Source organism: Tiliqua scincoides, chromosome 5, assembly GCF_035046505.1.
Source record: "Tiliqua scincoides isolate rTilSci1 chromosome 5, rTilSci1.hap2, whole genome shotgun sequence".
Taxonomy (NCBI): domain Eukaryota; kingdom Metazoa; phylum Chordata; class Lepidosauria; order Squamata; family Scincidae; genus Tiliqua; species Tiliqua scincoides.
Genome location: NC_089825.1, coordinates 123144734 through 123167739, shown reverse-complemented (window position 1 = coordinate 123167739; position 23006 = coordinate 123144734). Strand labels below are relative to the sequence as shown.

Here is a 23006-nt window from a genome sequence, read left to right as displayed (position 1 = left end):
CAAGGCACTTGCAGACCTGCTGCCACAAGAGATACGGATTGTCCTTTCGACAACCATGCGCATCAGGAGGGCAAGAGGCAGGTACAAAGTCACAGACAGGCGGAGTCCTCAGAGCAGCAAGTGACATGGGCAAGTCCTGACACCAAGATGTTATAGCAGGTATGTGCCAGAGTCACTTTGCCCAAGACTCAAGTCGAGTCTCGAGTCAGCGACCTTGTGACTTGATTCGTTTGTACATCATAGCACGAGCTGGTCACAACTCACCGTGAGTTGCTTACCAAGTTATTTTGACGAGACTCAGTCATTTTGAGAAATGAGTCGAGTTGTGGAAGCGGCAGGGAGGAAAAAAGCAAAATACACTCACACATACACAGACATACACCAGAGTAACAAACATACACTAAAGCAGGTCTTGACTCAAGTCTATTTGAGTCACGACTCTTTTCTGAGTCGCAAGTCAGCCCAGAGTCATTGGTGCACGTGACTCAAGTTTCCCAGGAGTCACGAAAAACCCACTTGTTCGCAACTCAAGCCTAAGTTTCAGGCTCAAGTTCACATCCCTACTTTATAGGGCCTTGTGCATTGGGATTGCACTTGGCAATCAGCTGACTGACACTGCTTGCAGCCTAAATGGTAACCCTTGACTCTTAGAGCTCCAGCTACCAGGTTCATAGCAGGAACAGAGCACTGGTGGTGTCAGAACCTGATTGGCGGAAGGCCTGGACTGAGACACGCACACTGCGCCAAACACAAAATCGTTCTGAAGGTTTGTATATAAATGTGGCCTTAAGACTAGTAAGGGGGAAGCAAGGACCTTGTGATACCTTTGTTGGTAAGTTTTTTCCGGCTTCCTCAGACCGCCTCAGAAGGCCCTACGCTGGTCTCACAGTCCCACCAATTGCCCCACCTTGCTGCCTCCTGAAGACAGCTATGTTTGACAGCTGTCAATCAGAACAGAAAACTAAGCTATCTGGAGGCACACAGAAAATGGACAGCCACCACTGCAGTATTAAGACACAGCATAACAAGCATCAAAGACAGATGGACAGAGGAGGGCAGCTTGGAAAATAAAGGAACATTTCTCATTTATTTGACTTTTATTGATCTTTGGATACCCTGCTCCAGCCACACCCCAATATAGCAATTCCTATTTCTGGTGCACTTTTATCTCAGTCTTTGCATCCACCACCAGGGTGCAAATACCCTCAAGCAGCTTCATCTACCAGAGCCCGTCCCAGGTGCAAGAGTCTCTGGTGTGCTCCCTGGGGCATTTGGTGGGCCGCTGTGAGATACAGGAAGCTGGACTAGATGGGCCTATGGCCTGATCCAGTGGGGCTGTTCTTATGTTCTTATGTTATGTTCTTATGTTCTCCAGAAGGCAAGAGATTCCAACTCTCACCCTGCAATGGCCTTTCAGTCTTCTTGGATTCAGGAGGAAGGAGAAGTGTGGGCAGGTCTTGTCCCTCAAAGGGAAAACCAACCATGCTGCACGTTAGGTTTGCCGGCTACTGTGCCTGAAGAACCCCTGTAGGTCCTGCAGGGTTACACGTGGCTGGAGCCCCCTGGTTGGTTCATTGTGGTCCCAAAGAGGGCTGGAGGGAGTTGGACTCTGTGTTGCCACTGGGTGGTATTCTATGGAATCACAGGCCTCCTGTTCTGCTGCAAGAACATCCAGGAACCAGTTCTGAGTACGCTGGATCCAGAGTGGGGCTGTTTCCGACTGTCTTGAGAGGACATCAGGTTCCTTGTGGCTCTGGTTAGGCTCGATCCATAATGTTCCACCCTGCCTCCAGACAGAGGGTACTCTTCTGGCTTCTGGGGGCAAGGACCCCCGAAAGACACGTTCGCAGAGGATAGCAGAAATCACAATGAACAGGCCCGCAATAAGTGCCAGGCACAACATGATCAACAAGCAGTTGCCGCACTCACTGAGCAGGGAGGCATCAGATGGAGGGGGCATCATGGCACCCTAGGAGGGAGCACCACTGAAATTCTGGAGGATGGACCACAGGGCTTGGGCCAAATCCAAGCAGCATCCAATCTGAGATCACAGGTTCCACAGACAGGCTGGGCTGTGGAGAAAGTGGGAGAAGTCAGTCCCCGATGTGTATTGAAGGAGTTTGCTTTTTCCAACATTAGCAAAGAATGTGGGTGGAGTGGTGTAAACTAACTGAGCCCTAAAAATGGAAACAGCCAAATTCTGCCACCTCAATAAAGGATGCCGATTATTAAATCTTGTCCTATTTGCATAACATGCCAGTGGGAGTGAAACAACGCAAATATTTTTAGGGTGCTTTCTGCATGTGCAAAGTACTTCACATGAATAATCTTTGTTCCCGGCAAAGTATCACTGCCCCCCTGCTGTAGGTGGAGGGGAGGAACAGGCCTGAGGCTTAGCAGGAATGGTTTGGCCAAGGCCAAGTGAGTTCACAGCAGAAGCAAGGTTAAAGGCAAGGCAGTCCAGATCTGCCACTCGGTACTATGAGTTCTCTGTGCTTCTGAATCCTGGGACTCTTGCTGCCCTGCAGAATTCAGCGTGAAAGCCAGTGTAGTGTAGGGGACACCCAGGTTCAGACCCCACAACCACTGCACAACCACAAAGTGTTAAAGGGGACTTTGAGCCTATCACTCTCCCCCAGCTTAAACTGCCAGTCAGGGTTGATGTAGGGATAATATATATATATATAATATTTTACCCTTTGGCATAAACCTCTAGTCCCCATACCCAACCGTAACCACCAAAGCACCTGCCACTGAAATAATTTATTCTTCCTGCTTATTCCTGCCACTGTTGTCTCTCTTGTGTTCTGTATAGATTGTAATCTCCTTGGGTCAGAGATCTGGCCTCTCATCCTTCATGAAGCACTACACAAGTGGAAGAAAATCTAAGGCTCACTAGCCATTAAAAACAAAGGGGGAATCACAGCGGGGCATAAGCAGGTTTGCCTCGTCTTAGATGCGTCCTCTGGCCGATTCCCATTGCCCCACCCCCAAGGAAGTGCTGTGTCTGCTGTGACGGTTGGAGGGAGGAAGACAGCCCCCTCCCAAGCTGACTGGTACAGGATGAGTCTAGTGGATAGAGGAAGGAGAAGGGTTGAAAGTCTCACCTCATTTCAGCAGGCCTGGATTCCGTGGCTTTGGGATGAATGCAGCCTGAGGAGAGGCTCCATGACCAAGCAAAGATTTGTTCATCTTTGTCAACAGACGAAAAAGGATGTGGTGGAAACTACCCCTATCGCATCACTTCCTGAGCACGCCCTATGAGCCTGAGAACTAGAACCCACAGAACACTTCCTGCTGTCTGCCTGGGCTTCACAGGTGCACCCCACCCGCCAAAGGAAGCTGCCACCTCCGCACCAAACAAGGGATCCTGGGATATCAAGCAGCCACCCCCCTAGCAGGAGGAGCGCCCAACTGCAAGAGAAAGTACTTTCAAATAAGCCAGCACAGGAGAAAAATACACAGCATAAATTTAATTCAGCTACCATGGAGAACGATTAAATTAGGACAAAAAAATCATTACAGCCAAGACAGTTCAAGTTTCCAGGTTGTTGGTGTTTTGTTTTTGTGTTGTTGTTTTTTTCTTTTTCAGGGACAGTGGAAAAAATATATACACACACACTCAGAATTCAAATGAGTATATAAAAACTGCTGGGATCATAAATTAATAAAGGGATCGGACAAAATGAGTCACCCGCCAGCCAAAAAAAACAACCCCAAACTTCACCAAGGAAACAAAACACAAACAAATAACAACAAAAGTGGACACAAAAGCTTGAGGAGAAAAGAGGTAGATTTTTGAAGGGACGTGAAAATAACGGAAAACTTTTTAAGATGGGGAGGTTCATCTAGCTGTGAGGAATTCCAGGTACCTTATGAGAAGAAGGGACTAACTAGAAATTACACAAAACCCCAATTGTCTTTTAAATGAAATGTCCAGTTTGGAAGGGGGCAAATTGGGGCTGAGATATCACAGGCCCATTTGGAGGTGTGTGTGTCTGAGGAAATCACCTACTGCTTCTCTGCTCCAAATTGCCCCTCCCCATTGCTTTTCCCTCTGCAAGATTTTTTTTGGGGGGCCACTTAGAAATAATAAAGCAGTGGGCAAGTAAAGAATTATCCAGCCATCATTTCTCCAATTCAGATTGCCCCCTTTAATTTTTTTGTTCAAGCCCATTTGTATTTTGTGACACCTCGTGTGATCCCTAATAGAGCCCAGAGTCTTTCCTAGGATTGTAAGGGGTGGCAGAAGATTCCAGGTTACAAAACTAAGGTCCTAGTCCTAGCCAACTTTCCAGCACTGATGCAGCCATTCCAACAGGCCATGCGCTGTATCCTGTGGTGGGTGGGCAGCCACAGAGGCCTCCTCAAAAGTAACATTTGTTTCTTTACCTTGGGGCTACACTGTGGCTGCTTTGGTGCTGGAGACTTGGATAAGATTGGGCTCTAAGGTTCTGATAGGTGCAGGAGACCATCTAATGAGATAACACTCCCCAAGGATCAAACTGTGCTCACCTGCAGAACCATTTCAGCACCACAGAGGGCAGCAGAGAATTAAGTGGTTACCAAGGCCATATTGCCACAGGGGCAGAAAACTAGGTTTCCCTCCTCACCAAGCATTCTTTTGGGGTTTCCAAGGGAAATGATAAACATTTTGGGGGGATGAGGCAGGATGGAGGATGGGAGGGAGGCGCAACCAAATTAGGGGCTATTCACAGATCCTAAGGCTTATGAAAAGATGGGGGAGGGGGATTTGTGAGGTCTCGAGAAGAAAGAAATGGCCAAAGGCCAAAGTATATCCAGGAAAGCAGACACTCTTCACCTCAACGTTGCTATCCCTTTGGGGGTGGGGGTGGCAAGATTCAATCTACCAGCACCCTCCATATAGGCTTGCAGAGGAAAGGATCACTCCATGCGGAGTGGGGGAAGTACAGGCATATCAGGGACCAGTGCAGATTTGGGGAGGGAGGGGAGGTTGCACAAGGCATATTCTACAACCTAAAGGGATTTCCAGTGCAGAACAGTAAAAGGTAGAGGGCGAAAAATACATCATTCAACGCAAACATAACCCCTTCCCAACCCCCCCAAATAATAATAATAATTAAAAAAGACAGACATTGTCCCCCCACCCCAAATGTTTGTCCATGAGTCAAAAAATTCAAGAGTGCAGGATTAAGAAAAGTGGTTTTCTTTTTTTTTCTTCCTTCTCATCTCTCCCGGTCCGTCCATCTGCAAGGGAAGGTCATCTCATTCTGCGCTACTTTTCCAGCTTCTGTTCCTCCTTCCCTTTTTATCCACCGCGTCCACCAGTCATCTTCACCTCTCCTCCTTTTTGGACACTTTGGAGGAGTGCCAAGCTGTGGAGCTGCCAAGCAGAGGGCAAAAAAAAAAAAAAAACAACTCCCATTATTCTTATTTCCTGTTCTTGTTCTTTAACGGTGCCTCCGCGCGTGGAGCAACTTGCGTGGAGCAAGTGGGTTTAATGGCGGACAGGTTTGGGATGTGGGGGATCCCAGCCCCACCCTTCAGGGGCAGCACCTCACACTCACCGGATGAAGGTTTTGAAGGCAGCTGACTGGGGGTTGATGCAGAGTGGAACACGTTTTCCCCGCTGCTGGTCCAAGATAAACCTGTGCACCAGTTCTGAAAAAAGAAGGAAGGGACCATTTTCATTCCTTCCTCTTTTCTATTCCACACTCTTTTCTTGCCCCATTTTTAGTATCTTTTGCACCTTGCTGTTTACTCCCCATCCCTTGCTTTTGCCATCTTCACACAGCATTCATTTCCATGACCTGCTTTTTCATGGAACAGCTTGGATAATCTTTCCTTTCTTGCACCCCCACATGGCCTGGCCTGGGCACTGATTATCTCGGGAGTTATCTTCTGCAGCCCAATTGCCCTTCCCTAGCAGTTAAGAGCTGCAGTTTGGGCCCACCTTTGTAGTGGTGGCCCTCCCATTCACTCTATGGGGCTCAGAGCCTCACACGCCCTTAGGACCTCGCAGAAACCTCTCTCTGAGGCTCCTGATGGGGTTGGAAACTGTGCTTCCCATTTTCCAGAAGCACAGTTTAAAGTGTTGGGGAACCTTCAGGAGGCTTCCCTGACCTGTCCTGGAGCCACATGAGGCACCATGCGCTCCAGATAAGAGGGGGCAACATTCCACAGAGGCACCATTGCAGACCTTTGCCCAGGGGCATGGGGCTGGGGAGGTCCACCACTGCTGCTTTGCATTCCATCTCACTTGGGGGCCAGATTGACCTCATTGAGAAGCTGAGTCTTCTTCACTGTGGTGCTGGGGCTCTGAAACACTCACCTGTGAAAGACAAACATGGCTCCCTCTCCGCTGTTTTCTTTTATAAGGAATACCAAGCTTGGCTAATCCTACCACTGTGCTGGAGGTGGGGGGGTGGGTACTTATCATTTATATTGATTTTAATTGACCTGGTTTATTTTAAAGCCCTTTAATCAGGTGCAGCTGGATGTTTGTACTTTCAGCTCAAGTATGGTGGTGGGAATGAAACTGACAGCGCAATCATAGAAGCACAGAACCCTTTAGGCGTGCACTCAGAAGTAAGTCCCATTTTGATCCACAGAGGTGCTCCCTGTAAGCGTGCTTAGGATTGTAGCCTGAGGCATGAAATGGGGCAGGAGGCAGGTGTACCCCCCCCCGAAAGATTTATTGGGGGGAGCTTGCCAATTAGCAATGAAAGCAACAAGCTCTCTCTCTCTCTCTCTCTCTCTCTCGCTCTCTCTTAAGGACTATTTTTGTGACTACAGCACACAGCAGTAGTAGTGAAACTCCTCACAGCTGCTGGCACCTCCTGGTAGCAGCTGCTTTTTTCTTGGCAATGCCCTAGATGTAAGATAATTCTGGGGGGGGGGGAAAGAAAGGTGCCCCTCCTTGCTCTAGAATGACCCAGAACAACGCTGGGGACGTTATGGCAGCAGGAAGAACAGGGGCCGCCAGGAGTCAACTGCTCAGAGGAGCTGTGGCAGGAGAAACAAAATCATTTTTTATAACCCTGCACTGCCGCAGCTGCTCACTGATAAGCCTCCAACGTCTTCTGAATAAGTCTGTCCTCCAAAAAGGGCCGCAAAGGAAGGAGGAAGCCTCCAACAGGCCCAGAGGAAAGAAGTTATTGCTGATGGTTACTGCTAGCCCAACAGGTTTTGACATATCGCTTTCTTCTGGGGCACTTTCTGCACAAGTAAATCCTCCAAATTGAGTATTCTGTGAGGTAGAACTACAGTTTTCATTTCTGAGGATTTATTTTTGCAGAAATGCCCCAGAAGTTGGCAATACGTCAAAAGACGCTGGGCCAACAAAAACTACAGCACTCACAATCATTTTTATCCACTGCACCTGATAGTTTTCTTTGCTGCTGTTTGTGTGCTTTCCTTGGGGCACCTCCAAAAAGCAGCAATCTGCAAAGGGAGAGGTAGATTTCAGAGAGATGGGGTTTTTTCTACATTTTAATCATCGTTGTGGAATTTTAATGAAAAGTGGCACAGAAGATTTTAAGATCAATAAATGAATCACACCTTCCCAACCTGCCAACCGGGTGTATTTTCTTTGCCTCTGGGCCTGATGGATACCCACACACAGCCATCCCATTTGTATAGGTCCTTACAAAGGTAAAATTCAACAAGGGAAGGCCCAGATCATGCAGAGGTTTCCTGGATCGGTGTGGCATATCTACCGTAGATACTCGCCTATAGGGCAAACAAATTGTCCCAACAGATGGCTCATGAATCAACCCTTCGCCTTATCTGCGGGGCCACTCGGGGGTCAGGGCTGTTTCAGGCACATCCGGGAGCAGCAGTAGTGCTGCTGGGGAGGGTGACGCGCCACCCGCTCCCCACCGTGCGCTTAGGAAGCGCGCAACTCAGGCTCCCCGAGTCTGGTCTCCTCGGCTCTGACTTCCTCCTCCTCCACCCCGCTAGTCTTCACATAGACAGGAAAGGGGAGCGAGGGAGCAGGAGCCTGGAGCGCAGTCGCATGCCTGTCGTCAATGGGGCTTACTCCCAGGAAAGTGCGCACAGGATGGCAGCCTTTGAGCCCAAGCCTGTGCACGCCTACTCAGAAGTAAGTTCCATTATTGTCAACGGGGCTTACTTCCAGGAAAGGATTGTAGCTTGAAGATGGGGAAAGAGACGGGAGGGCTGCTTCTTCATGCAGAGATGCAGCTCTGCATCTGCTTCCTCCAAGCGAGAGGGCAGAGGGGAGCCCCCCACACAGCCTCCCTCCCTCCCGCCCCCACTCCTGCACTGCCTGCCTCTCTCTGCCCTTCAGCCCCAGCCCCTCCTCCAGCCTTCACTCTGTTGAACTGTTTTCTCCCCCTTCTCCTGTGCCCCAACCCTTCTCTCCTCCCTTCCCCACTGTCCCTATTTACAAGCCATGGGATCAGGGAAACTGACCAGGAAACTGATTAGAGCAGCAGACAGCACATCCCCCCAAGACAGAGAGCTGAGCTGAATGGGTTTCCCAGAATCACCCCACCTCTTGCCCTGACAGCCTTGATTCTGCTGTAAATCAAGAGGAGGAAACAGCCCTCGGACCAGGTGAGGTTGGGCTTGTTCCAGCTGCAGGATGCACCTTCCCTGAAAGCAGGGAAGACACACCAGACACCTTAAAGGTGGATTTGATTCCTGGTTCTCCTGCAGTGGTTCCCAGCCTTTCTCACTTGCATATCCCTTGGCGGCCCATTTCCATAAATTGTACCCTTCATATTAGCAAAATGTTTGAAGTAATACAAGCCCTCATCTCCTCCATATGAAAACCCAAACTTCATATTTTCTTCACAGTATTTTCTCTCTTTATCTGTTTAAAGAACAGAAGACTCTGCCTTTGCACTGTTTTGCACCAGAAGTGTCCTGAGAAATTCTGAGTGACAGATCACTTTTTTATGTTTTAGTTTTTTTTCCTGTGCTGGTTTTCAATCACTGGTTCATACATGAATTGATCACCAAAAATTAGCTATTGGAGGGGCTTTCACAGTCAACTAGCTACCTCCCTTGCTGGCCCTGCAAGACATTCAGGAGCACTGGCATTATTCCATTCTCTTTCAAGTACCCCTAAAGGTCCTGTTGAGTGCCCCTGGGGGGGTACATCAACCCCAGGTTGGGAACCACCGTTATATTAGTATGTTGTTTACAGTGCAGTTATTCTCTGATAGTGTTTACAAAAAGATGGTGAAGACCAGAATTTTAAAGTTTATGAATAAAAATGAATCTTATGATCTTTTACTATATCTTAATAAATTAAAGACTGTCAGTTCTTAGGTAACAATTACTAGTAGGTTATTTTTCAGGATCTGGCCTAGGGTAAAATCAGACAAAACTATAATCAGACACCCCCCTAAGTTTATGATCGCGACTTATCTGAGGGTCATAGAAAATTCTATGATTCTTGCCTCAAAACCTGCCCTCGAATTATCTGTGAGACTGACTTATAGGCAAGTGCCTGCGGCATTTTGCGGCTCTGCTCTGTGAACACTGGAGTTTGTGCATGGAAGCCCTCTGACAGTGGTTCCCAAACCTTTTAGTACTGGGACTCACTTTTCAAAATGACATTCTATTGGGACCCACCTAGCTTTTCGGGACTAAAAACAAAAAGTTTCTCCTTGCCAACTGCTCAAGTTTCTGTTTATATACTTTTTACTATGGTGGGGGGCTCCCTTCTGGGGCATTTGTTGAGCTCCATATTCATCGGATTGGGACCATTCTGGTGGTCTTGAATTCCTCTTCACCTGGCCTTCAATAAGAGACAAGGCACAGTTGCCTACTCATGAGTAAATACACAGGTGTGACTCATTTTCACTTCCACAGGGTTCAATACATTTTCTTCATCAGCTTGGAGGGAGAGGACTTCCTTCTCATGTGGTTTTTGGGGGCTGCATTCATTGGATCAGGACCATTCTGGTGGCACTGCATTCGACTTGGCCTGCCTTTTGAAGTGGACTGACGAAGGTTTATCACATCATGAGTAAATGCACACATATGGCTCAGTTTCATTTTCCATAGGTCTCAACACATTTTGCTTGTTAGTTATCAGCTTGTCAGTTTCACAACCCACCAGCAATCAGGTCGAACCCACTGGTGGGTTGTGACCCACGGTTTGGAAAATACTGCCCTATGGAATTTCAGGGACCCAAAAGGGTTGTGTTTTAAATGGAAGTGCTAGGAAGAAGGAGAGCAGGGGGGAAAGCTTCTCTGCTGCTCCAGTGGCAGACTAAAAGTCTAAACTTTACATGCAAACAAATGTAATAAAACTGCAAGGAAAAAGACACTTCAGGAAAGGACAAATTAGAACGGCGATGCAATGACTGGGAGAAGATAAACACTTTTGATCCTAAAGAAATCCTGTGACTAAACTACAACAAGTTGAGCATACCTTCAGGGCAGGACTGACATGTCTGACAATCCAGCTGAGTGGTGCTGGGCTGACAGGAAGAGCTACAGCTGTCACTGAGAATGAATGAGTCCTCATAAGTCCTATGAACAGTCCCAATTAGGACAAGGTTATAATTACCTTTGACCTGCCACACTGAGGTGAGGTTCTTCTCGTAAGCGCCATCAAACTTGGGGTCCGCCCTGGGCTCAAAGTCACTCGTGTAGACACGGCCAGAGGAGACAGAAAAGCAGCAGGTGCACATGCAGGTGTGATAGCGCAGCCGCCCCTCGTCCAGGTATGGGTGAGAAAGAGCATCCTTAGCAGAGATCCTTTTGGCCTGAAGGAGGAGGAGAAAATTCAGACTCATTCCAAGCAAAGAAAACTCACTTTGGATCAGCAGATCCACAATGGATAAGGCTATCACCTGATCAAAGAAATCTTTCAGGGAAATCCCAAGCAGTGCACTCTAGGAAGCCAGAAGCAGGAAGACCTGGGTGCAAATTCCTACTCAGCATGAAGTTCAAAGGGATGGCTTTGGGCCAATTGCCCTCTCTTAGGCCAATGTACCCCCCAGGGCAGTTGCATGGAAAGATGTTGTCACGTACACTGTCCTGAGCTCCTTGGAAGAAGGCTGGGATATAAACATGGCATAATCATCATCAGTCTTGCCCAAAGGTAAATTTAATGGGGTTTCTCATTAATGGAAGCTTCCAAGACTCAAGTCTGGCTTTAGTCCTTTGGCTGTATATACTCTAATGTGCACTGTGAGGCTGCAAAAGACATACAGCTCCAGCCTCGATGGGGGCTCCAACACCCCCAAGACCGCCTGTAAAGATCAGTCTCTCCCTTCAGAAAGGAGTGGAGCCATCGCCAAACAGCTTCCTTGGCTCTCTCCACCACCAACTCACCGGGTCAAAGACCAGCATCCGGCATAGCAGATGGACAGCTTCATGAGTCGCTTCTCCTGAGAGCATGTAAAGGACAGACAGCGATGGCTGGAAACAAGAGGGACATAAACAGTTGGCGAGGCCAGAGCCATCGCTGCTCACTTTCATGTCGATACGTGTCCCATGCACCCTGCCCAGTCCCAAACTGCACTCACTGGCTTGTGATTGCCACGAAGTATGTGGGCACGTGCCCCCTCGCAGGCCGAGTGGAGGGCGGCAACAGGTGGTGTCCCCAGGAGGTCTGTTATGAGATCCAGCTGCCATCCAGAGGATAGTGGGAAGTCACAGCCCAGAGTGGAGAGGAGGAAGCCAGGAAAGAGGAAAAAAAGTTTACTGTCTGCTGCAATGATTTTCAATTCTTTTCTTCTCAGGCACACTGACCCCTGTGGTCTTCTGGTCTTCACTTCTTGTGATGTCACTTCTGGGACACTCTTTCAGGGTCTGTGGCTCTGTTTCTAGGGCAACTGTCTGTAGTAATGAATTATCTGTATCTCTTCCTTTGCTGGCTTTGTGGCTGAGTAACCATTTGTTACTACAGTTGCCTTGGAAACAGAGCTGCAGAACCTGGAATAGTTTTTCAGTGATTTTCAGCCTCTGTGCTCCAAGCTCCCATGGCACACCTGCAGATCTCTTGTGGCACACCAGTGTGCCGTGACGCATCAGTTGAAAATCACTGGTCAACTCTACTCAGTGAGTCTACTCTGCTCAACCTCCTCCCAAGGCTCAAGGCCTCTTAGAAATCGGTGCCATCTTTTGTGAGATGGTTTTCTGATTTGCTTCCAATATGGGCTCCCTACAGGGGTGTTTCTTAGTTGGTGTCAGAGTATAAATTGTCAATTACTCGCCCCCCCACCACCAAAGACAGCTACTCTGTGCTGCTTTATTGGGGGCTTTATCTGCCTATTAAGGCTATAATCCTAACATGCACTTACCAGAAGGAGCAGACCCCACTGAATGCAATGCCAAAGTAGGATTGCTCTGTAAATATCCCAGTTTCCCACATGGGAAAAAGGGGGAGAGGACTGATCTCCGATGGACCTGTATGTTGGGAATTGCAGTCTCTAGCTCTCAAATGACAGAGAAGGGCTATCAGCATTTCAACTCCCTCCATTAGAAGCAGATGCTGCTAAAATCCTTAAGTGTCACCAGCGGGAAATGTCAGCTTTTTGACACCACCTGCTGACCGTAAAGGAGAATTACAACATAAGTGACCCTTCCACTTAGGGATAATAGCACATCACAGGATTTGATGCCACCACCAGCAAGTAACAACCTCTGCTTCATGCATGTCAGGCATTTAGTGCTATTCTGTGCTGACCTGGGTGTAATCCAAATTCTGAGAAGCCCGACAAAAGACAGACAACCGAGTGCCCACAGAGGTCATCCTGGTCAAGCACAGCCATCGGGGGCCCACCTGGCTAGAAAACCCATGAACCTGGTGGTAGTGGTATCATCAAATGCACCCTCAGGGTGGGATGGGGGCGGCACATGGTGCCCAATGTGAATCTTTGGCACCTGGAGCCAGCGCCATGTGCCCATTTGAGAGGGGAAAAAAGTTCTCTTTTTCACACGTAGGTAGACTTCCATTCAGCACCAGCTGCTGGGCATTTTGTAGAATTACAAACAGTGGTAATGCTTAAATACTCTTTGATGCCATCAAACGAACACACACGAGACTGTGCAAACACACACCCTTTTTTCAAGACTGATCTTCCCACTATAGGTACCTGCTGAATGGGGCTCTGGGCCTGGAAGAGGATACGTCTCCCCAGAAGTTCAGCAAAGATGCATCCCACAGACCAAATGTCAATTGGGCGTCCATAGTGCCTGGTTCCCATTAGGATCTCAGGGGCCCGGTAGTATTGAGTTACCACCTCTTGAGTCATGTGCTGGGACTCATCCGGCTCCTCTACCCGGGCCAAACCAAAGTCACAGATCTGAAGGAAAGAAAAGGAAATGCATTAAATGCTGGAGCAACCTAGAAGAACAAAGGGCACAAAGGTCTGAACCAAAGTCATGTCCAGCTTCTCTCTGCTACATACTGCCCCCTGCTGGAATGAATGGGTTTCCTCAACCCTTACATCATATCTTCTAAATCAGGGGTGTCCAAATATTTTGGCAGGAGAGCCACATCATCTCTCTGACACTGTGTCGGGCTGGGGAAAAAAAGAATTAATTTACATTTAAAATGTGAATCAATTTACATAAATGAATTTATTAGAGGTGGAACATATGAATGAATGAAGGTCTTGCAGTAGCTCAAGACCTATAAAAGGCCTTGCACGAAGCAAAGCCAGCCTTTCCTTCGCTGCCACTGCTGCATCACATATGTGAAACAGCAAGTAGTGGAGGGAGCCCTTGTCCCACAGCTCAGGTCGGACAGCTGTCCTCATGCTGAGAGCAGTTGCATCAGGAAAACATGGGCTCCAGCAAGTCTCTGGAGGGCCAGAGGCTCATTGGAGACTGGGGGCTCCCCGAGGGCCTGATTGGGAGCCCCTGAGGGCCGCAAGTGGCCCCCAGGCCGGGGTTTGGGCACCCCTGTTCTAAATGAATGTTTTAAAAATGAGAGATGTTGGGATTCATGATCTGGAAATCACAGTCTCTGAAGTTTTTCGTTTACTGGTAACAGTTTATACCCCCTCTCCCTTTCAATCGTGATATTAGAAAAACTAAACAATCTAAGGTAAACTTGAAACATAGTTTCCCAGATTGTTGGGAACATTCAAATCCTCCTAAAGGTAGTCACAAATGCATCGTGGCTTGTCACAAGCAAAAAAACAGGAGTGAAGCAAAGCAAGCCATTTAGTAAAGCTAGCTGAGTGGCACAACAAGCAAGACATTTAACGTATTAGGATGCCTGCCTCTTCCTCTAAGACAAGGCTGTCCAAACTTTTTGGCAGGAGGGCCACATCATCTCTCTGACACTGTAGTGGGGGCCAGGAATAAAATTTGAATAAATTTACATAAATGAATATATTAGAGATGGAACTTATATGAATGAATGAAGGTCTTGCAATAGCTCAAGGCCTATAAAAGACCTTGCACAAAACAAGGCAGGTGTTTGCTTCACTGCTGCTACTGCATCACAGATGTCAAACAGCAAGCAGCTCTTGTCGCACAGCTCACATGAGAGGTCAAACAGCCAACCTCACGCTGATAGCAGTTGCATCGGGCCAGCATCGGCTCCAGCAAATCTCTGGAGAGCCAGAGGCTCATTGGAGACTGGGGGCTCCCTGCAGGCCAGATTGAGAGTTCCTGAGGGCCACAAGTGGCTCCCGGGCCGGGGTTTGGGCACCCCTGCTCTAAGATCACAACTGCAGTCAAAAAAGATTTCACCTTTCCATTCTAGACCAATCCACTTTTACAATCCAATCCTACGGGCCTTTCAGATAAAAGACCCAGCGACAGCGTGAAAATCATGCCACTACTAGGCCATTTGAGGCCACCGCTGCAAGGCCGCTGCAGCAGCACATCCTCACCACTGTGGACCCTGCACAGAACCAGAGTGGGTAAGCTGGTGCAGGGGGTGGTTTGTAAATAGAGAGATGGAGGGGAGTAATGGGGCCAATTGAGGAAGGAACCAAGGGAGCGTTGAGGGGCAAGAGGGGGTGAATACAGTGGTAGTAACTTTTCTTAGGATCTTATCCTGTTTTCTAACTCAGCAGTCGCCAAACTCGCGACCACTGTCCAAGAAAAAAGGGGTCCCTGTTCATACCAGAGCTTACCGTTCCGCCTCCACATTACTTGTATTCTGAGTAGATCTGGGCAACGGGATGCTCTGGGTAGTCTTGTCGGTTGTTCGGCGTCCCAGAAGGCAGTATGCGACTGCCCAGAGTGTTCCAGTGTCTAGATCTACTCCGAATACAAGCAGCATGGAGGCAGAACAGTAAGCTCTGTTCACGGAGCAGAGGGCTTTTCCCAAACCCTGGATCCAGCCCCCAGGCTGGGGTTTAGAAGAGACTGTTTTAACCCAATACATCCCCTGGATCTCCTCACAGGCAATCAGGAAGCCTAACAGTGAAGTAACTTACCTCCTCCAGGTTGTCCAATTGCCCTCCCCACCATAGCATGCAATGCACATTCCATTGGCACAGCTGCATGCCATAAGGCGGTAGAGGATAGGATTGGGCTGTAAATGTGAACCGCACCCTAACAGCTGCATTTGGTGGCTGTGATGGTGAATTACCTTGAGGACACAGTTGCTGTTGACTAGCAAGTTCCCAGGTTTGATGTCCCGGTGGAGAACACCGGCAGAGTGCAAATATTTCAGCCCTGGTGGGGAGAAAAATTAAGGGCTTGACTGAAATGAATGGCACAGATTAAGAACTATATAGAGTGTCAAGCACATCAGAGAGGGTAGGAAGGAATGGGAAGACTGCAGAAAGGAAATGAGGCACGATAGAACAAGGCTAAGAGGGTAATGGGACTGTATGCTAGAGAAACAGGAAATAAAGGAAAACAGGCAGAAAGACAAAAGAGAAAGAAAATTTAGGAGAATAGACAGAGGAAACATTTTAGGGATAGAATATTCAAAGTAATACTTCACTCTAGATTGGATATCCACTCTCCTATAATGAAAGATCCTGGCATTTCCAGATCACACTTACCCCTGAGGATCTGATACAGAAAGACCTTGATGTGATCAGCACTGAGTGGTTGTGGAGACACAATGACTTTGTGAAGGTCACTTTGCATCAACTCCGTGATGACATAGCTGGTGGACACTGTCAAGGAGAGTGGAGTGAGGTGGACTCCTAACCCAGCCCACCAGAAGCAAGAAGACGAAACGGGTTCTCCACTGAACCAGCTGCTTCCAGCAACATTCAGAAGCCAAAACACAGAGACAGGGATAAGAAAAGACAGGGATAAAAAGACTGGGAACACAGGCAGAAGATGTAGATCAAATAGAGGTGAAGGACAGGAAAGGACCTTGCAAAAGGACAACTGAGACAACAAATAAAAGAAAGAAACCAAGAATGAATATTGAGACCGAGAAATAAAGAAATAACATTTAAAGAATGTTTTGATGGGAGAGGACAGGAAAATACACAGTGCTAACAATAGAAGTAAAACAACAAGAAAGATGAATATGATGGAATATGATGGAATGAATATGATGGAACGGTGACATCGAGGTTAGATTATTGTAACGCGCTCTATGTGGGGCTGCCCCTGAAGACGGTTCGGAAACTGCGATTATTGCAGAATGCAGCGGCCCGTGCGGTCACTGGAGGTAGGCGGTTTGACTCTGTCAGCCCGCTTCTCCGGGGGCTACATTGGCTGCCCATTCGTTTCCAGGCCCAATTCAAGGTGCTGGTTTTGATCTTTAAAGCCCTATACTGCTCTGGGCCAGGGTATCTTAGAGAGCGCCTACTTCCGCACAATCCGGCTCGTCCTCTTAGGTCATCAGAGAAGGCCTTTTTACAAGTGCCGCCGCCTAAGGAGGTATGTGGGGCAGCGGCAAGAAATAGGGCCTTCTCAGTAGTGGCACCAACGTTATGGAACGCCCTTCCCCTTGACTTGAGAATGGCTCCCTCTCTGGAGACTTTTCAGCGAGGCCTGAAGACCTTTTTGTTTAAACAAGCCTTCTGAGTTCATGGCCTTTTTAACATCTTTTTACATCTTTTAGTATTTTTTACAGGCCTGAGTCCTCTATGATCTGCTGCTTTATGCTCTTTTTATCTGACTTTTTATCTGACTAGTGTTTTTATGGTATCTGTTAATGTGTTTTAATGTGTTTTTATCTGTTTGTTAAATTTTGTTTTAATCTGTTCTTAACATGTTGTAAGCCGTCCTGGGTCCCTTTGGGGAGAAGGGCGGGGTATAAATAAAGTTGTTTATTATTATTATTATTATTATTATTATTATTATTATTATTATTATTATTATTATTATTATTATTATTAATGAGTGTATATGCTTTAGATCCAAATTCTAACCAACTTTCGAGCACTGGCACAGCTGTGCCAATGGAATGTGTACTGCATCCTGCAATTGGGTTGCAGTCTCAGAGGCCTCCTCAAAGTAATGGAATGTTTGTTCCCTTACCTTGGAGCTGCATTGCTCTTATGTTGGTGCTGGAAGGTGGGTTAGAATTGTGCCCTTAGTTATATGTATATGGTGGGCCCTCAGTATTCGTGGGGGATCAGTTCCAGAACCCCCTGCAGAGACTGAATTCCATGGATAATTGAATTCATGGGGGCACCACAGCAATTTAGTTGGGGTCTGCACCTGGCCCTCTGGAGGTTGCACGCAGCTCCTGGCCTCCTCAGAAGCCCTCTCAGATCGAATAAAGAACACTTCTGTTCACATCTGAGAGGTCCTCTGCCTTCCAGCCGGATATTCAAATCCACAGATGTCGAGTCTGTGAATAAGAAGGGCCCACTGTATTATTTAAAAAAAAAAAAAGAATTTTTTAGGAAAGAAAGAAGCAAAGGAAAGCCAAAATGTTAGCAGACATGACATGGAGAAAGGAACACTGAGAAAAGGAGAAACATCTGAGAAGTTGAGAAGGAACATCTGAGAAGTTGAGAAGTTGAGAAAAGGAGAAACATCTGAGAAGTTGAGAAGGAACTATGTGAGCAGAGAAGAAAACGGAAGAAAGCTTGATGGAAACTGTAAATGAAGGAAAGCAAACAACAGATGGGAATGAAAGACAAAATAAAAAGAAACACAAAACAAATCTAGCAGGAGCAAAAAAAGAAATCAGAAAATTAAACAAACATTAAGAAAATGGGGGGGGGATGAACACAGAAATAAAGACAACAGAAGGAAAGGGAAAAAATAGTAACAGAAGCAAAGAACGGGGCTCAGTCTGGGATGAAGGATACATCTCCTCAAAACAGTCAATTTGTGGAGGCTGGAGAATGTCCAGCGCTGAGAGGACCTGAGGGAAGGAAGAACACACAGGAAAATAAATTCCAGTCATTGATAGCCTGGCGGGACAAGATATTTGCACCAACTAAACCAGTTCAACAATTATGGGTCCCCCCACTTGCAAGCGCCATCTCAAGGCATGTTGGCACTTGGGACAGAAAACTTCCCTCCTCCTCTTCGGCATAAATACAATTAAGAGCCCAGCACAAATGCCCACACAGCAGTATAGCAGGGCGGCACAGGCTGCACTAAATCCTGAGGAGAGTTTTGCTTGCTGGACGTCTCTGAAGGGTAAGGAGACATTTGTCCCCTTCCCCTAGGGTAAGCCCCAGCATTCGCAATGGGGCAACTAGGACCCGCGCAAGCTCAATAGCTGACGCAAGTTGCCCCGTATTGGTGGATCAGGCCCAGGGAGGGACGTAAGATTTGACATGCACAGATGGGCCTGATTCACCACCCGTGCAACAATCCACCTCTGCACTGTTCCACCTCTGCACGGAACTTACCTTCTGTGGTGGAACTGACCTTCCGTGGCATGCGCTGCTCCTTGTGCTGGTGTGAGCAGGCCGGTACAAGCCTTTGCACTGGCCCGCCTGGCTGCTATGTGTTTCCTCGCAAAGTGTTTTACGGCACTTTTGCGATGGCAAGCACTGTTATAGTGCGTGCTGCACTGGCCCACACGCTGCTCAGGATTGTGCTATAAATAAGGAACAATTTGCTAGCACTTAACAAGACCCAACATTAATTGTCTGAAGTGGCCACCTCCCTCACTCTCTCAGCTCAGGCCTATGCCAGAAACGCTGATATTGACAACACCACAAAGAAATGGCTTAATTGGACCAAGGCTGCAATCCTATACACACTTTCCTAGGAGTAAGTTCCATTGAACACAATAGGATTTACTTCTGAGTAGACATACATAATATTGGGCCCTAAATGTCACAAGTTCCAAAACAACCCTGGGTCCTTGCATCCAAACCTGGGTTCCTGCAGGAGACCCCCTTCTCCACTTGCCTCACACACACACTTACATTGTCGTGCTTGAAGTAGCAGAGCATTTTCAACTCTCTGAAGACCCGTTTGCAAGAGACCAGGTTCTGGAAAACATTGGGCATCTTTTTTAGTGCAACACGTGACCCATCCCGGGGGTCCGTCACCGACCTGGGGACAGATGGACAACACACATTTCAGATTACAATTCACTCCTCCCTGGTCCACCAGTCCCCCCAGTCAGACTCCATCCCCCCTACCCTGGAAGAAAATACCTTCCCACTCACCAGACCACACCAAAAGCTCCATAACCGATGGGCCGATCCGGTTCCGGCTCTACCATCACTGCATTGCTGGGTGCCGTCTGCAGTTGCTGCGGGGAGGCTATATGGACCCCATTATTGCAATAATACTTCTGCCCCCCACCTAGCCCAGCTGCTAAAGGGGGTTGTATTAACCCAGTCAGTGCCCCAAAAACATTGCTACAAAGCTGGGCTTGCAGGGGGTGATTGGGGTCCTGAAAAGCCATTGGACAAATTGAGGGTGAAAGGAATTCAGCTCCTGGGTGCAGAAGCTGCTTGGATCAGGGATGGCGGCTTCCAGAACTGAACATGTGATGCACTTGTGGGCTCAAATGGGAGTTTCAAGATGCCCTTTAGGCTGTGGGGGAGCTCTGAGCTGGGAGAATGTTGGGGATGCCTGAGGGACAGAGACTCACTGCTGAATAAAATTGAGGTGCTCAAAGACTGAGCGTCTATCAAGGATCAGTTTTCTGTTTCTACAAGGTAGAGAATAATAAAAAACCGGCAGCAGGGCTTAATCTAAGGCTCAAGCATTACAGAAGGAAAAGAGATATTTTGGGGTACCTTAAGTGTGGAAGGCTCTATATGGGGGTCAGAAATGGAGAGGAGGATATTCTTGTAATTTGGGAAGCTAAAGAGGTTGTTGGGAAGGTCTCAGATGCCTATAGCCCTTTTGAGCCAAGATTTTAGGTTCTAGCAGTGGTACTCAAGGTCCACCCTCTCCAATTTTGGGGGATCTGTACCAAATGTGAAAACGTTGGACAGGAATTTGGAAAGCTGGACTCGTTTTAAGGGGAATTTAATAGAGATGTCAAATTTTATCTCCGCATACAATTGAGATTTGGGAACTCTATTCTGATTCTTTCACACACTAATGCAAATTCTGGATCTTATAGAAATGCTGCGGGGGAATCAGCCTGTCATCTGCTAGAGAGAGGAACACTTTGGGGAACGTTGCGGACATAAATAGGTGATACGAGCTACGACTACGGGAGAAACTAATTTAAGGGAGATTTCCCCCTGGAATCAGGGAAGCTGGAATAAATTCTGGAAGTGCACTTTAGACTTATGGGGGAAGGAGTCTATTGCCTTGCTAATAAGATGGAGAAATCCAAGGTGGTTGTAGGAATGATTAAGGTGTCCTGCAAACAGAAGCCTCAACAGCAGAGTTGACTTCAGTGTCCAGAAAGACACTGGAGAACTTTAAATAAGTATATTGCACGAACCTCTACAATGATGCAGGGCGGGGGGTCACTTTGAGCTCTGAGTGCGAATCAGAGGTTTAAAGATGGGGGCCTTTAGCACTGGGGAGCAAAATCTCTTTGTGGGGAATGTTTCTCAAGGACATAGGGAAGGGAGCCCAGGCACCCTTCTTAGCGGCACTTGGGAAAGAAAAATAAGGGGGGATCTCTGTGGTTGGGGGTCTTCTCAGAGGGTTTGGCGAGAGGGGATTAAACCTAGAGGTCTCTCAGAAATCCCAAAAGTGGGGGGAGGCAATTAATTGGAAGGGGTGATTCTGCAGGGGGTAAGCTTGGGGTGTTCCGGGGGATGCTCCAGTGGGAGAAGGGGGAAGAAGGGGGTTGCTTAAAGTGTAAGAAAAGAGATCTTGGGGTGCTGCGGGGGCTTCTCTGAGCCAACCCTAAAGTCCGACCCTACCTGCCCGCAGACCCCTCTCCGGCTGCGGCGGGGGGGAAGGTGGGGGCGCCCATCACGCAGAGGGGTCCTCCTCCCCCCACCCGCCCCCCACCCGGGTGGGCTTCGCAGCGCCTCAGCAGGGCATGGGGAGGGCGGGGGCTGCGAGGGGAAGGAGGCGCGCAGGGGACCCCCGGCTTCCCAGGGGCGAACCCGAGCCCGGCGGGGCGGCGGCGGCGGCGCGTCCGGGCGGTGGGCGCCTGGCGGGGTCTTTGTTAGAGGCGCCGCTGCGGGTCCATCTTTAAAGGGAGGAGGAAAGAAGGAAGGAAGGAAGGCAGGAGGGGAGGCAGGAAGCGCAGGCAGCAGCCGGGAGAGCCAGCGCCGGCCGACCCCATCTGCTGGCCGCGGGGAGAGAGGCAGGCGGCGGGCGGGGGGGGGAGAGGAAGGGGAGAGGGGGAGGGGGAGAGGAGAGGAGGCGGAGGGAGGGATGGAGGGATGAAGGGAGGGATGAATGGATGGGGATGGAGGGATGGAAGAATGGAGGGATGGTTGGAGGGACGGATGGGGATAGAAGGATGGAGGGATGGTTGGAAGGATGAAGGGAGGGATGAATGGATGGGGATGGAGGGATGGAAGAATGGAGGGATGGTTGGAGGGACGGATGGAGGGATGGATGGGGATAGAAGGATGGAGGGATGGTTGGAGGGATGAAGGGAGGGATGAATGGATGGGGATGGAGGGACGGATGGAGGGACGGATGGGGATAGAAGGATGGAGGGATGAAGGGAGGGATGAATGGATGGGGATGGAGGGATGGAAGAATGGAGGGATGGTTGGAGGGACGGATGGATGGGGATGGAGGGAGAGATGGATAGCTGTATGGAAAGATGTACGTAGGGATGAATGGGTGGAGGGATGGATGGATGAAGAAATGGAGGGAGGGACGGAGGGATAGGAAATGAAAAGCAGAGCGAAAAGTTTGGAAGAAAGTGAAGAGAGAGAAAAGACAGAGGACGGGACCAGCGTGGCAAAGGAGAAGGACCGGAGAAAGACGGGGAAGGATGAAGAAAAGGGAGAAAGACTGGGAAGGATGGCGGAACTGAGAAGGGGGATGCTGGGTGAAGCAAAGAAGGCTGGCGATGAATGCAGAGAAGGTTTAGAATTAGACAGGTGGGGGGGCTAAAAAGGAAGAGATGGAGAGGACCAGTTCGGACATACGGGATACCCCAGGGAAGATGTTGACCCAAGCCTTTTCCAGCTGCTTGCCAAGGCCCTGCATATTGCAGGCTGCTGGGGCAGAAAAGTGAGGTGGAGTCCACAGCTGGGACTGGTGGGCCCTGAGCAGAAAGAAGGGTGCACCTCTTTGTCTTTTGCCCCAACTGGGAGAGGACTGGGAGGCTGCCGGAGGAGGGCACCCCGGCCTCCTGGACAGCAACCTCATTGCCTTCCCTTGGGTATTGCGTTCTCCAAACACACTAGATACATCCTTTCATGAACACCTAAGAAGATAGGGATGCTACAGGCCATATCCTCTGCTTCCAACAGTGATATAGTCACGCCAGAGTGGAGGACAGCACCACTTCCATGCTATGGGAGTGTGCTCCAAACCAGATCAGGCGCCCTGCACATGTATGGAAGTACCAGGAGCAAGAGCATGTTGTGGTGGTAGAAACAGGTTCCCTGTGTGCCTGAAAAGTCTGCCTACACTGCAGCACAAGCCAGGCCAAGAGTTCCAGGTTCTGTACCTGCCCTGGACGACCCCTCCCCCCGCTGAGAAGCAGCTTCCCTCCCTTTCCTTGACCTGGCTTCCCCCCCTTGCATCCTTTCACTGATGTCAGTGCACCACTCAAAGTTATGGCTTGTTTG

The 23006-nt window shown here is 48.7% G+C and overlaps 1 protein-coding gene across 1 annotated transcript; it reads right to left on the bottom strand.

The window, feature by feature from the left end:
* Positions 1-3453: 3453 nt before the first annotated feature.
* LOC136651988 (serine/threonine-protein kinase NLK2-like) lies at positions 3454-21435 on the bottom strand. Its single transcript, XM_066628783.1, has 11 exons — positions 19494-21435; positions 19248-19377; positions 18171-18226; positions 15948-16054; positions 15527-15612; positions 13068-13277; positions 11496-11597; positions 11302-11388; positions 10532-10730; positions 5550-5643; positions 3454-5365 (listed from the first exon to the last, which is right to left on the bottom strand). The coding sequence occupies exons 1-11, from the start codon at positions 19733-19735 to the stop codon at positions 5317-5319; spliced, it is 1362 nt and encodes a 453-aa protein (XP_066484880.1). The 5' UTR covers positions 19736-21435; the 3' UTR covers positions 3454-5316.
* Positions 21436-23006: the final 1571 nt, after the last annotated feature.